General features: G+C 33.0%; 1 protein-coding gene across 3 annotated transcripts in view; it reads right to left on the bottom strand.

Annotated features, from left to right (window-relative positions):
- Positions 1-15,483, bottom strand: part of LOC113515475 (acetylcholine receptor subunit alpha-like) — a 57,425-nt gene that overhangs the window by 22,592 nt on the left and 19,350 nt on the right. For 2 of the 3 annotated variants that reach the window (XM_052893284.1, XM_026899702.3), the window contains exons 2-4: positions 14,402-14,556; positions 5,791-5,971; positions 2,934-3,049 (exon numbers count right to left, since the gene is read on the bottom strand). In XM_052893284.1, the coding sequence (XP_052749244.1) occupies positions 2,934-3,049; positions 5,791-5,971; positions 14,402-14,556 (452 nt within the window). Of the gene's footprint in view, positions 1-2,933; positions 3,050-5,555; positions 5,737-5,790; positions 5,972-14,401; positions 14,557-15,483 lie in introns of all 3 variants that reach the window. The other variant, XM_031910180.2, reaches the window with a different exon arrangement.

The raw sequence follows: 15,483 nt of genomic DNA, 5'->3' as shown, positions 1-15,483 counted from the left end.
GAGGCCTATATTCAATATCTATGTTGCTATGGACGTTTTATTATGATCTATAAAAGCCATGGTGCTGTTCGTGTGTTCCTGCGACAGATACCATTTTCCATCAGGTGATCAAAGATGATATTGATTTTTGCTATTCTGAGATGTATAAAAACTGCATATAATAAATAGAGAATTTATTATATTCTTTATTTATTTTATGCAGTTTTAGAGAAGTTTCATCTTTGAAAATATTTTAAATTTCATTTATTAGTTTTCTACAATCTAATAATTAAAGATTTCTTTAAACTAATAACAAAAAATTAAACTGTATGAAGATGAAATTAACTAATTAGAAATAATTCCAGTAAAAACCATAATTTATACGCATATTAATATACCATATATTATCAGAAGGAGACTTTGTACAAAAGTCGATTGTTTGGTTACCTCTGTCCCATTCGTGTTTCAACCGTGAAGCAGTTGTGTTTGCATGGCTTTGTTTCGGTTTGAAGGGTGAGATATGGCGTGAATTTACTGGGTACAGAGGAATAACACCTGAGTCCTCAGGAATGGCAACGCATGGGGGGTATCATGGGCGAAACAGTATACTCTGTTATGTCCATGGTACTGCTCATGTCTACAGGCGACGATTACTATTTTCCATCAGGTGGGCCGTTAGCTTGTTTGCCATTCTAAGTTGTATAAAAAAAAATATGTACTATTCTGCTGACTATAATGTTATTTTGTATATAATTGTATTAATCGCATATAAATATATAACTTTTACAGTTAAACTCGATATATGATGCAACAATACGAACACTTTATAAGGTCATGTTATGTACTTGAAGTTAGTAAGAGAACTGCTAAGGACTATTGAATCTTAAGTGTGGTCAAACATACTATCCAAATATTCAAGCTACGCTACAATTTCTCATTTCACGTAGCGGAAAGCACGTTCCAATCCGTTGAATAATTATGTTCAACAATACTAGAGCAAACATCTCTATTTTTTATTGTATTTCTATGTTCTTAATCTAAATCAACTGACTGAAAAACTTTGAATCCGCCTTAAAAATAATATATAAAATAAACTAAACTTTGACAATATTTATATAAAACCAGCCTCAAATTCTAATAAGAGAGATAATTATTAGTACATTATTCATTTTTGTTGAAAATGATTTAAAAATATTTTTGTATAATAAATAGTTTTTTTACCCCCGATAATAAACATATCTAACAAAACCAGCCTAATACAATATATTATCTGTGTGATTACGAATTATCAGTGGTCTCTTCGATATCGGTCGCTCCAATATAAGTAAAAGTAAATTCTCCGGGTATATTTTCTTATTCTCGTTCTTTACAAATATTTTTGCTACTAAGTTATATATATACATAGGTACCATATTCGTATACGAAACATAGAAATTGTCACCTCGAGGCAATAGTGTAGAATATGGTACCTATCTACCATATATACCTATGGTAGGTATGGTAGATTACGTATCAAATATGTAAACACTGTATATATCTTTTAAATTAAGTTAAAATTTATTATCGGAAACATATTTGGAAACGTCATTTTGCATAATGAATTAATAACTTAATTCATTTTTTTAGAAACATAAAAAAAACATTTTCAGAAAAAGATATTTAAGAAGAGAGCATATTCCTTTCTAAAAGGCCGGCAGTATACATGCAATGCCTCTGGTACTACAAGCGCTCATGGGTGGTGGTAGTCACTTATCATTAGGTGAGTCGTATTTGTATGTTTGGATGATCATGTTTAAACGGCTAAACGAATTTGAATGTTCGCCACTTAGATAGACCGCAATCTTGATTCACGCGTATTTTTATACATATTAACATGGACAAAGCTGTAGGATACAGCTAGTAATGAAATATTATTTAAGTATATATCATCCCCGAAGCACTGATTCCACAGGCGAACTACAAAATTAAAGCATTCAAATAATGTTCATTTTCATTTGTTACATTAAACCCGAATACTCTTCATCAATACACACCCTTAGACAGCGTTCACTTTATTGGAATAAAAAGAATAAAAGTTGCGTGTATAAACTATTATATACTATACTACACATTAGATGTTGACCAAATTGTGTTCATCAAAGACTTATCTAATATATAGGTATGTAGGCACAGGAACAGAGAGCGTCCGGATGTGGGGGAGTGGAGTTAGGAAACATATTATTATCGTTGAAAGACAGCCATGAGTTCAGTTTATTACCTCGTACGTAGGTATGTTTATATGTGGTAAATGTAATAATATCCTGACATCTTAATATCATAAAGCAAGTCATTAACTTTCCTTTATATTTATATCTTACTAGCTTTTACACGAGACTTCAGTCGTGCATTTTTTTTATATTACTATGATGGCAAACAAGCATACGACCCGTCTGATGGTTAAGGGAGTTACTGCAGCCTATGAACGCCTGTAACACTAGGGATATTACGCGTGCATTGGTAACCCATAAAAAACGAATATGCCCTTAATAATGAATTTTCCTATTAGAATTTTTTTTTTCTATTAGGTGCTTCTATGACTATTATGACTTATAAGATTTTAATGTGATAATAATTCTTGAATAATACTTAAAAGCTTTATCTATTAGAAAAAAAATTGCCAAATGGCATTCATGAGACGATACTTTGATAACATAGTACAATAAAAAATAAAATTATATGAACAAACGGGGAGGAGAACTTTGGTCAGTACTAGGATTATCTGTAGGTATATAGAAATTATTATATTTTATTCTAGCAATTCTGTTAGTCTCTACCAACGTATGATACGATCCCGGTGGAAGAAGTTTATAAATTACTTATTTTTTACAAATATCTTATTATCATCAAATATTATATTTATTCAAATATAAGTATTTTAAAAAATAGATAGGTATGTCAATGAAGTAAAAGCTCACCTTACTGCTGGAACCTCGAGTATATCCCATTCAACGGACATATAAAACTCTGAGAGATCAACTCCCACGGAGACGACGTTACTACCAGCCTGCTCATCCATGTGCCTCAGGTCCACCTACACACACACATTCTCAGAAAAAAATTTACCAATTATCATATTATTATATCTCAAAATAATTCCATTGTTTAATCGCAAGCTTATTTCAATTTTAATAAATTAAAATGTAACATGAACTATGTATTACATACATGTTAATAACCTAATATCAAAACAGCATTCTACATATCAAATATTTAATATGTATAACAAAACACCGAGGATTCATACAAACATCAATAAAGAATTTAAGATATTATTATTCATATATGTTACTGAGATAGTTTTAAATAAGTATTCATGGGATTATGATGACTTTTTATTTTTATTTTAATTCTACTCAAAGGGCACTACGTACATACAGCAAAAATAAATGTTTTAATATAGTTTTATCTTAGAATATGTATCTGTTACTGTAGGTAATTTTTAATAACAGCGAGGATATATGTTATATATAATAAAATTCTGTAGTATATATTATTTTTGATGTGATGCACTAGTGCGATTTTATTGTGATTCAGATGTTATTAAAACTATTTTTATAGTATATTTTTAAATGAAGTTTAGTTCCATAAATTTATTTATCTGATACATGCACCCTGTCACACAATGTGTAAATATAGCTATAATAATTATTGCACGTTACCTAATCTCGAAACCATATTATATCATCGTCCATCACAGAGACTTTAAAAAGATGCAACTAGACAACTATATGGTCGAATATTTTATCTAATTTCAACATAAAATGTCAATATAACCTTTGCAGAGGATACCTCTAAACCAAATAAATCACAGAGTGTGCCAAGTAGGATGTACCTGTTTCGACAAATTAAATTGTGAGAAACCTTTTACGATACATCGTAACATATATCTTCATGGAAGATATGCCACAACAATATTTCGAACATGCGAAGAAATAACAACGCGTAAAACACAGAAAACACCGAACAATAACAAAAGGTCATGGAATCCTCGACGAGAGTTCAGGATGGAAACTGTCTCCAAATTCAGAATTTAATGACGCCATCACATGAAACTGTACGTTATCTGACAGCCACTAAAATGTATCGCCAAGATAACGTAATCGCTACATGCTAGTCGTCAAAAAATCTAAAAAGGAGGTTGGAGGCGCACCGGCTCCGCCGCGCTTGTGTGTGTCGCGCGGACGCGGCGGGCGTCCATCGGGTTAGCTATACACCTGATTCCAACAACTTTTATAGATCTTGTCTTACTTATTTCACAAAGGCGTAATTCTTATATACGATTACGGGAAATGTTGTTGGTAACAAGTATTAGCTTGGATTTAGTGTAGTACCTATTAGCATGCAGAAAACGTTTCATGAACTGAAATATAAGTCAAACTCATACTTCGATTGAGGAAACGTTAACACTACTGTAACATCTATAAGTTTTTTGTGCTGGACTTTGTGTTTGAATTTGAGTAGGATAACTTGTCTTTCTTTTAATTTTGACAATCATGCAATGGGTGGCCAGCGACACCGAAATCGTACAGCCAGTAGGAGTCGCTAATAGGGAAAGGTATAAAATATGCATCATGATGGTTGTTTATGCTCGATAGTGTATAGAGCCAAAGTGTGAATTTCATTTTTGTTTATTTCACGTGCTGTGCTTAACCTGTTCGCGTGTAGGTATCGTGTAAAGCTGTGTAAGAGCCAAGACCGTGTCTTGCGGCTAGCGGCCGCCGTGATCGGGAATGCAAGTGGTTTGGAGTCAAGCCGGATTCATGCGGTGAATTGTGTGTACATCAACTGTATGGGAAACATGCAACAAGCTTTTGTGTATGAGTGTGTTATGTGTGTATGGCGCGAGCGGAGCCAGCTAAAGGATGGTGTGAGTAGGTATTCCGAGTGATGCCGCTCCGCGCCGCGAGGCATCGTTGGCTCATATATGAAGAAATACAAATTTATAATCATGTACAACTAAACCGCACTGTGAAACTGTTGCGGGTATGATGTAGACATTTCACTTAGCGCGGAAAGGCTCAAGCGGAAAAGGAGGTGTTAGGTGGGAACGGAACGAGTGAAGTATTTGCATCCCATATCACCTGGCAGTTAAAATTTTATACCTTTCCGTGTCGAGCGAGGAAGGCCGATTGAGCTAAGTGGAACCGGCCGAGGATATCTGGAGCATTCGAGGTCACGCACGTTGACATACCGCTACTCCACATACTTTAAAACATCATCGTTCCATCGCAATAGAAATGTAAACTTGCAACATGTCAGAGCTAATGGAGCTGCTGGCGAGGAGCGGGCGGCGCGGCGGCGCGGCGGCGGCTCGAGACGCGCGCTCTACGCCTCTACGCTAGCACCGTTGTAATATACATTCAATATGTAAAAGTGTGAACATACCACATGGACAGAAAGTAATATAATAATTACACGACGAATTACGTTCGAGCCAACAAGCTATTTATTGCATGGACATCGGCCGGGGCGGCGGGCCCTACGGCTACGGCCCGCGCGCGCGGCACCAAGCAGCGTACAGCGGGGCGGGGCGTCACCTTGAAACCGTCATATGTCCAGCTGCCTAACTTAAGCACACAGGTTTGCACGTCGTAAGGAAAGAACTCGACGTCGATCGAGCAGGACGATTTATAGACGGCGGGCGGCTGCCACACCACCATTCCGTTGTAGTAGACTGTAGCCTTCGTCATCAGCGTCACCTCGTAGTTGCCGTCAGCGCTGCGGACAAACAGAGCGATCAGCGAGAGCAGTGACGGCGCTCCACGCAATTACCTTGAATCCGTCGTACGTCCAGCTACCGAACTTAAGAACGCACGTTTGCTCGTCGAACGGAAAATATTCCACGTCAATTTCGCAGGAAGACTTGTAAATGGCAGGAGGTTTCCATTCAACTAGCCCCTGGTGGTAGATGGTCGCCTTGGTCGCCAACGTTACCTCGAAGTTGCCGTCGGCACTGTAATGTTAATGTACATTTACATGCCGGCACGCGGTCCCTAATTGACAGAGTAGCACTGACTGTGCATTATTTATTGTAAAACCTTCATGTTATGTGTTGATAATCAATTAGTCGCGGCGTTAATGTATTGCTATTTTTATACGTATATGTACATTGCTACTTTACTACAAATTTTAGTGAAACAAATTTATTGTAAGTATACAAGTAATTTAACGTTATTATAACGTTTTTACCTAGATGTAAAATTTGCTTATATGAAGACTTTTATGTATAGTTTTCATGTGTATATATATATGTGTAGATGTAATGCTACGTAGTTTGCGATGTAAAACATATATTATGCGAGGCATATATTATTTTGCTTAAATAGTATTCAAGTAATTTCCATATTTAAAAATTCGCGTTCTGGTATTCCTTTATAGTTTATATCTATTATAATCTCTTCACCTACCTTGATTGTTTAAATTCCAAACATTTGAAAAGTATTTTATTTTACTTACGAGTCAAATTAATATTTTTCTGGAATGATACACGTTTTATTCTTTTATTTTTTGCTTTTATAAATAAAAAATACGCATTAAATAAGACTTTTCCATTGCACTACTAAATAAATTGCACGGTACGGTACCTAAATAAATATTAAATTTCTTTGGCAGTATTTACATTCGAGTCGTTTGACAGGCTCGGCGGCGCGACTAGAGTCTGGAAATGCACCTGTCACATCAGTTATTTACGCAAGTTGTAACGACGGCCGACAAGAGCGACAGCGCAGTGACGAATCAATTGTGTTTACAATATATAATATATTCACAACATCAGACACAAACATGCAGTATTATAAAAAAAAATAAATTTTAATTTTATATCTCTTTTAAAATATGCTTTAATAAACATAACAAAGAAACAATCAGAAACATCAAAACACATACTACTCTAGAAGATATGAAAATGCCGTGAAAATTGGTGATGAGGGTAAGGAAATCAATGAAGAGATCTCTAACACTGTGATTCAAAAGGACATCTGTTGTATTGCTCCAAGGTTGGGGTTAGAAGCAAAAAGGAGCACATTAGTCGGAAAAAAGGCGAGCACAGGTTGTAGAGGAGGGATCGGAAATGAGTAACGATAGCTGTCCGGGTCATTTATCAAAGTCTGCCGCTTGAAGATGGTGGACAGAACAAAATGGGCGCCTTATAACTCAAACAAAACGATGGCACTTTTACACTAATTTCTTGTTCCCTCGTGTACTGTAAAACACTTTTTAATGTTATAATTATACCCCGATTTCTTTTTTTTTTATTTCTTTAATATTACGTAACATGTTAATAACTTCTTTAATAAACAAATAAGAACTCAGTAGATAGATTTATATTAAGATTAAGTTACGCAATGTATTAATCGTTCCACGCAGCTTATAGTGTTATTATATACATCGGATAAATCAGTTTTCACATGACTAATTAATTTCATTACACCAAACTCCAAACTTTCGAATATTTTTTTCAATCCATGGACTATTTCAGAATCACCATTAACCTAAAACAGATAATAAAATATGACTAATATTGGCATAACACATTATATATATCTAAACTAAACATAAATTATATGAGACTTACGAAATGAGTTAATAGAACAATAAAACAAACGTAAATAAATTTCATATTTTTAAAACAAAATAAATTGTAATCGTTTATGGTGCACTCAATTATCACGGTCGAGTACTGGTAATGAAATGAACAGCACGACCATCTGTAAAACGGTTGTATTTAAATAATTTATTTACATAGTAAACAATAGCTCTAAGTAGGCATTTGTTGTGAAAGAACAGTGAGTGTATAGAAGTATAGCAAAACTCAGAACTAATAATTTTGAATGATATTTAGTTACTGCGCTTTGGTATTCAAACATATCTTATGTTTGAATACCGAAGCGCAGATTGTAAATAGATTATTTTTGTTGTTGTTGTTGATGTAAATAGATTATTTAAATACAACCATTTTACGGATGGTCGTGCTGTTCATTTCATTACCAGTACTCGGTAAGTATTATTTATGAATTATTGAGTTGTAATACTATGTATTAAAAAATTTTAGTATTATAATTTTTTTATTAAAAATGAATAAAAAATGCTTGAGTATGTTTTTATATTGTGGCAAAATTAGAATTGGGGCCATGGCTAAAATGAATCTGTTTTAGAGTAGATTCATAAAGGCATAGGAATCTCAATGATCTAGGTGTGACATACCTATTTATAATAAAAAAAATAACAATAAAAAGAAACCCATCAAACATTATAATCCTCTCCTTTGAAGACTTTAAAATAGACTACAAACAAATGAAGTTATCTATCAACTGCTTGTTTAATGAAATTTATTATAAAAACTTAAATTTTAACGAAGATATTGCTTAACATATTTTTTTCTTTGTTTGCAAAGAAAATAGTCGAATCAAGCCTTCTCTTTTTTAAACTTTAATGTAACAAACATATTTAGTAGTCTATCGAATTTAGGGAAAAAGCAAATAAATTGTGACTACCAAAAAACACTAAAATGCATAGTTTTTCTTTTGCTATGTGAAGTTACAATAGCATGAATACTAGAACTGTGTTTAAAGGTATTAATGGCACATCAACTTCTTTCCTTAGCTTTTAGAACAGATTTCTAGGCAAGGTGAGTTTGAGAGATTATAACAAATTCCATAAAGTTTCACCTATCTGCTTAATATTATTTATAAATTTTTTTGGATATAATAAGAATACAAACCGAACTTTACGAGAGCGTTATTGTATTGCATGTCTATTAGTAATACAGAAAACTCTGTTTTAAATTAGGTACAGTAGGTACTTATTCGTTCTTGAATATATAGATAGAATACAGACGAATAGATACCTTTCTCGATTTACAACCGCGGTTTATATAGCTATAAACATTTTGCGCGTCCCAGCGACGCTCTGCCATCATTTTCTGTTTCAAGGAATAGCTTCTTGTCAGTTTTGCTAGCGTTGTTGCGTGCTTTTCTTTTGTAAGTGTAAATCAAGTTTATGAGATCAGTAAGCCTTGGTGATGAAATACTATAATGTATGGTAATGGGATCACCAGAACTGTCGACATTAGGTATGTACGTGAACTAAAGTGAAGTGTAAAGAAAATTGAAAAACTAAACAACTATTATAAATATATTACTGAAGATTGTTGACAGTTCTGTTAAATATTTCATGTCATTTGAATAAATTTTTAAGGGTGTTGGTGTAATTATAGGAATAAGGGATAACTAGTTGAACGAGTAAAATATCGCGAACAGCTCAAATCTTTATAAAAGTAAATTTCTGTAGTTTATATATACTAGGTATATGTCTCAATTTTGTATAGCGTTTGAAATTTCATAACCATTATTATTTTCTTAAATTATTGGTGGACTCTACCAACATATGTGTACTTTCAAACAGAATAAAGTTTTGATATTTTAATATTTAAAAATTTATAAAAAAAAAATAAAAGAGCGATTTTGATTTAGATAAATTGTAACAATATTTTAATGTTTGTAATCATTGTAGAAAAGTGTACTATTCAATTTATAATTAAAAATCTAATAAGTATGACAATTCTATTTTTATTTACTTTTAATATCATTAAAACAAACACCGATACATACACCAAAGATAAATTCACCTTCAAATGTTTATAGACAATTATTTTTTTATTATATTACGATGTTGATATTCTTTCAATAGGACAAAATGGAACTGAAATAATTTGGATCAATCCATTGCTACCCATTATGGCTCTTCCGATCGTCCCGAAATTCGGGAGATACTTAGCAAATTTTTGTTTGAATAACGCAGAACGATTCCCAGGCACAGTTTGTACTGTATATGATATTTTCAAAGAAAGGACATCAGAAAGATTGAAAACGATTTATTTTTATGTAAACCTAAATATTGCAACACCTTCAATAGTGTATTTTTTTTTTTTATACAACTTAGAATGGCAAACAAGCTGACGACCCACCTGATGGAAAGTGGTAACCGTCGCCTATAGACATGAGCAGTACCATGGACATAACAGAGTATACTGTTTCGCTCATGATACCCGCCCCATGCGTTGCCATTCCTGAGGACTCAGATGTTATTCCTCTGTACCCAGTAAATTCATGCCATACGTTACCATTAAAGCTTGATACTATTTATTTGTTGATTAAATTAATACATCTAGATAGTGTAACATAGTTCACCGTAAGGCTGCCTTTTAAGTCGTGTCGTTAGCCAACCTCCCGAGTTATTAAAAAAAATGGCATTATCATCTTTTTGAATTTAAAATTCGTAAACAAAAGAATGTTTTCAGATTGGTCAAATAGTTTTATTGTATCATCTATTTAAAGATTTTTTGATTGATTGATTTAATTTTTGAAAGATTATTGACAAGTCGGTTGTAAAAATAGAAATATATAAGGAAAATTTGCGTGCGATAACTTTCTACAACTTTGAAAGGGGATTATCGCGACTTCAGTGCTTTGAGATCACTTCTACAATATATTTAGTGATGCAGTACTATATCTTAGGACTGTAGAATGCTGATATATAGAATTTCAACATGGGCGCTCTAGCCTCAGTGACAAGCCACGTGAAGGTCGTTCAAAAACCGCCATGACGCAAGAGAATATCGAAGCCGTCATGGCAGCTAATCCTCGAAGATCGTCATGTGACATACCGTGAAATAATGGCATTTCAGGGGCTACTGACCAAAAAATCCTGCACGAAGAACTTGGCGTAAGAAAGTTGATCTCTCGTTAGATACCACATTTGCTTAGCGACGACCTTAAAACAGCTCGTGATAGTTGGTGTTGCAAAACTCTGCAGCGATTCAACCGAGGCGAGTCAAAGCATGTTTATGATATGATTAATAGTGACGAGTCTTGGATATATGCTTACGATCCAGATTCTAAGCTGCAGTCAACTGTCTGGGTCTTCCAGGATGAGGCAAAACCGACTAAAGTCATACGCTCACGGAGCACTTCGAAAAAAATCATTGCCTGCCAACGGGTGGTCACGTCGCCACTATTGTACTATTAGATTGCAAGACGGTTACCGCTAACTGGTATACCACTGTTTGTTTGCCACAAGTCATCACCGACTTTCGGAAAAACAGTTCAAGACGTCGTATGATACTGCACCATGACAATTAAAGTTCGCACACCGCCCGTCAAACAAAGATGTTTTTGAGCACCTAAAATGTCGAAATTTTAGATCATCGCCTTATAGCCCTGACTTAAGCCCTAACAATTTTTTTACGTTCCCCAAAATCAAGCAAAGTCTTCGTAGTCAACGTTTCAGCTCACCTGAAAAAGCTGTTGACGCATACAAATCGACCATTTTGACTACCCCCATTTCGGAGTGGAATAAATGTTTTAAAAACTGGTTTGAACGCATGCAAAAGTATATTAAATATCGCGGAGAATTCTTTAAAAATCAATATATGGTAATAATTTTATAGCGTTATCTACGAGTTGACCAAAAATATAAAATATAATATATAGTATTTTACATTAATATTAATCAGCAAAGAAACTCGAGGTCTACGCTGACCAAGAGGCTTGGTATAGAGTTTTATTTCAGTTTTTTCTTTTTTGCATTGTTTTGTTGTGTTTTATTCCTTTAGTCGTTTTTTATTTATAATCTCCGTCATTAGATGGAACTATAAATAAATATATAGCTACGTTAACGTAAGCGTTATCAATGGCTATTTATCTCAAATAATCTACAAGTATGTCAAATTCCAAGTTAAATCGTTTAGCCCATCTTATTTATTAATAATAACAAATAATTATAACAATATTTTTTTAATTATGCCTAATTTAATATAATAGTACAATCAAGTTTTATTTTTGTAAATATTTCACTCGTCCAACTAATCGTGCGACATACAATTTAATTGACTAGGTAAATAAAAAAAAATACTTTTTACTTTTAAAATGTAGTAAATATTATTTAAAAACGGGCAAAAGCAACAATGCGAACCGAATATATATAAATTTGTCCATAAAGTAATATGTGAAACTGCTCTTTTAATCTGTAAATGTATTATAATATTTCAGTATGTGTATAATATTTCATAAAGCCGACAGAAAATACTAATAATAGACATGACAAGATGATTATGCGAAATCAGGGCTGTAGCTAGACCCAAGTTTAAGGTAGGGCAAATGGACTTTTTGGTAGGGCAGAAGCCATAATCAAGTGACATCGAAAAAGCGAATCTATCTAATTTTCTTGGTGCCTTTCATTTTAAGGTAGGGTATTAAGCTTTTTAAGGTAGCGCATTGTTTTTCAATGCCTCCCTACCCCATAGCTACGGCCATGGGCGAAATATTTAAAGTTTATAGATAAGTATCTTGAGAAAACTTACTTCAGAAGATGGAACTTTGTACTTTGTTCTGTTTAATACAAGTATAAGTAAACAAATATTTGGTACTGTTTTAACGTAGCAAATTATACAGAATATATATTTATAAATATTGCCGTGTAGTCCCTGCATAGAACGAGCCACTCCTAGCGTGGCCGTGGACGTCGTAAGATATGATTAAGAGAACTTATTAGTCGAGGGATGAACAGCAGCGTCCATCTTAAAATATCACCACAGTCTAACTGCCGTTGCCGATTCATCTGCCAAACGTGGCAACTAATGGCAGAACTGTTCCGCCGCAAAGGCTGCCTATGTTTAGCAGTAGATAGTTAACGGTTGATATATTTATATAACAATACATTGTAACCAATGAGATGGATCTATTTAGAAATTTTATTGGTAGTAATAAAATTCAAACATCAGTTGTTAACTCTCTACTGCTGAACATAGCCCTTCACTAGGTTTTGGTGATGTTTTAAGAGGGACGCTGTTGCTCATTCCTCGACTATTTAGTACTCTTATTTGTCTCTTACGACACCGACGGGAAAGGAAGGGCCCATTCTAAACCAAGACCATTCGGTATATTTGGTAATCATTAACTTATTGCATAAATCTCATTTTCTATTTAGTAGCTACATTGCAATTTAACCGCGTCAGCTTCGAAACACATACTTTGCTGTCTCGTGTATTATTCAAGAAGCATTTGTATCCTGAAGTGCTTACCTACATAGGAAAAAGAACTGTATAATTTGTTTTCCATGAATAGGTACTTGACATATTTAGTAAACAATTTTAATACGAGTCTATGTCTTTTTACAGAAATAACAAGATCTAATACTTACTAAAAGCTTTTGTGTCAACTGATTGTGTATTTTTCATATTTTATATCATGCGTTAGTATAAAATTATAATAGATGATACAGATAACTGCGCGATCTATTTCCTGTAATTTTTGTTTCTGCTAAGTATTCTACCGTATGAGTTTCTATTACAGGGAACAATAAAGTGTACCTATTTAGTGTTTCTTAATTTATTTTATTTTTAAACTATTTATTTTTTTAATTAAAGTATAATCATTATATGTATTGATTTAAGATATAGTCCATTTGTGTACCAAATGTTATCCAAATCTATTGCAGTGTATCTGAGTCCAAAAATCTTTATACAATAAAATTACTTAATTCAAAGCAGAATGAGCAATTTCGAAAAAGACGTAATTGTTTAATAAATATGTCAAGTAATATAAAAACAGATTATAATGTATCCAATAAAAATTTATTGAGAGTTATTATGATATTTGTGTTTTTTTTTTACTGTGAATACCAACTTTAAGTTGGTATATTGCATGTGCAAAAAGTGTGACAATTAATTAATAAATTTAGGTACAAGTAGATATTGTGTTGAACTTTATCGACACTATTTTCAATTCTTTAAAAAGATGTTAAAGCTTTACGTACAAGTACATTATATTTTTTTATTTATTTATTCATCAGTATAAATATGTGTACATGGCGGACTTAATGCTAAAAGCATTCTCTCCCAGTCAACCATAGGGAAGTGTCAGAATACTCGAATGCGGTACTACTAATTATTGATATACATACATACTAAAATTACATATATAAACGAATAAATATATATGAATAACAAATATACTTACACATATATTATGTATACTATATTATACACGAATTTGGGAATAATATAAAGCACTTACTGCTCGGATAAAGATAAAAAGTGAGCGTGAACGCTTTTTTTGAAAGACAGTTTAGTCGGTAGTCTTTTAATGGCATCAGGAAGCGCGTTCCAGAGTCGTGAAGAATGTAGGAGAATTAATTGTAATGTATAAAATAATTATTTGCAGTACTTCTTAATAAGTTATATTTAATTGCAATTTTTAAACGGTTTTTTTACTAGTAACTTTGTTTCGCACCGTTGCTAAACCCGATAAAATTTAAGTTTTAGTGTTTATTTGTATATAAGTAGTAGCAGTACAGCAGTTGGAATACAGTTTTGTGTTGGTCTCACTTGTTGTATAACACGATGTCGGGTCGCCAAATGTGGTCAGAGGGCACGTGAAGCATGTGGACTCCGCCGTACTCGCGTGGCTCCCACCGCAACTTGTAGTCGTACCACGATTGCTCTACCCACAGATTTGTTGTCATTATCTGATTCTTCAGATTCTGTCAAATATAAAAAAAAAAACAAATGTCGTTATTACTGTATATGCAGCGTGCCTCATATTTACGAGTATGTATGTATGAAATTATTTTGATAATCATTTTTAACATTAAATAAGCCAATTTAATTAAAAGTTTGGTTGATCTGATTTTTTGTTTTGAAAAAATCCTAAATTATTAACTAAGCATCACTTACAAGTTGATGTAACTACATTACCAGTGCAAAACTTTTAGGTAGGTACAAAGTCGTTTGTGAAAGTTTCTTAGTCGCACCTAACAATTTTACCCCTAAGCTCGTTTGCATGCTTCATTTATGTTCAAATGTTGAGTAAAAAATTTTAGTATAACTACTCTAAATCTAAAATTCTCTGATGTAGAAACTGTAATGGTTAAAGTATGATTGTATGTTCAGTTTATTAATAAAAATGTTCGCAGTTTCATTACACCTAATGTGTATATTTAATTGTACAAGTCTTTCTGTCTATTTACTATCTATCAGTGAGATAGTATTTATTTACAAACAGCTATATGTCTATAGGTATTAAAGAATCTCTTTACAATAAACATTGACATGAAATTAAAATTTTCTTTGTTCTTCCTGAAATCGGTTATTATTGACATTTACTATCGGTTATTGTGTCGTAATTGATATTATTGGAATCCAGTTATGAAATATATTTTCTCAGTGTTATAAAATACTTACCAACTTAAGTACAAGAATAATAGGACTACATTAAAATGAAAAGGTTTGTAGGCTGTCGGAAGGGCTCAAGTCGATTAATTCGAAATCTTAAAAGCTTCATTATCTAATCTATTACTTCGTTCAATCAATCGCTGAGTTTACTTTAATGTTTTTTTTTGTATCGAATAAATAGAATTAATTTAATATATAATAAAATCATAATTACTAGTATCAGAAGTCTAAATATT

The sequence above is a fragment of the Galleria mellonella genome, unplaced genomic scaffold (genome assembly GCF_026898425.1).
Source record: "Galleria mellonella isolate WM207_F2 unplaced genomic scaffold, CSIRO_AGI_GalMel_v1 utg173, whole genome shotgun sequence".
Lineage (NCBI taxonomy): Eukaryota > Metazoa > Arthropoda > Insecta > Lepidoptera > Pyralidae > Galleria > Galleria mellonella.
The sequence above is the reverse complement of the archived record's forward strand: the minus strand, read 5'-3'. Positions and strand labels throughout refer to the sequence as shown.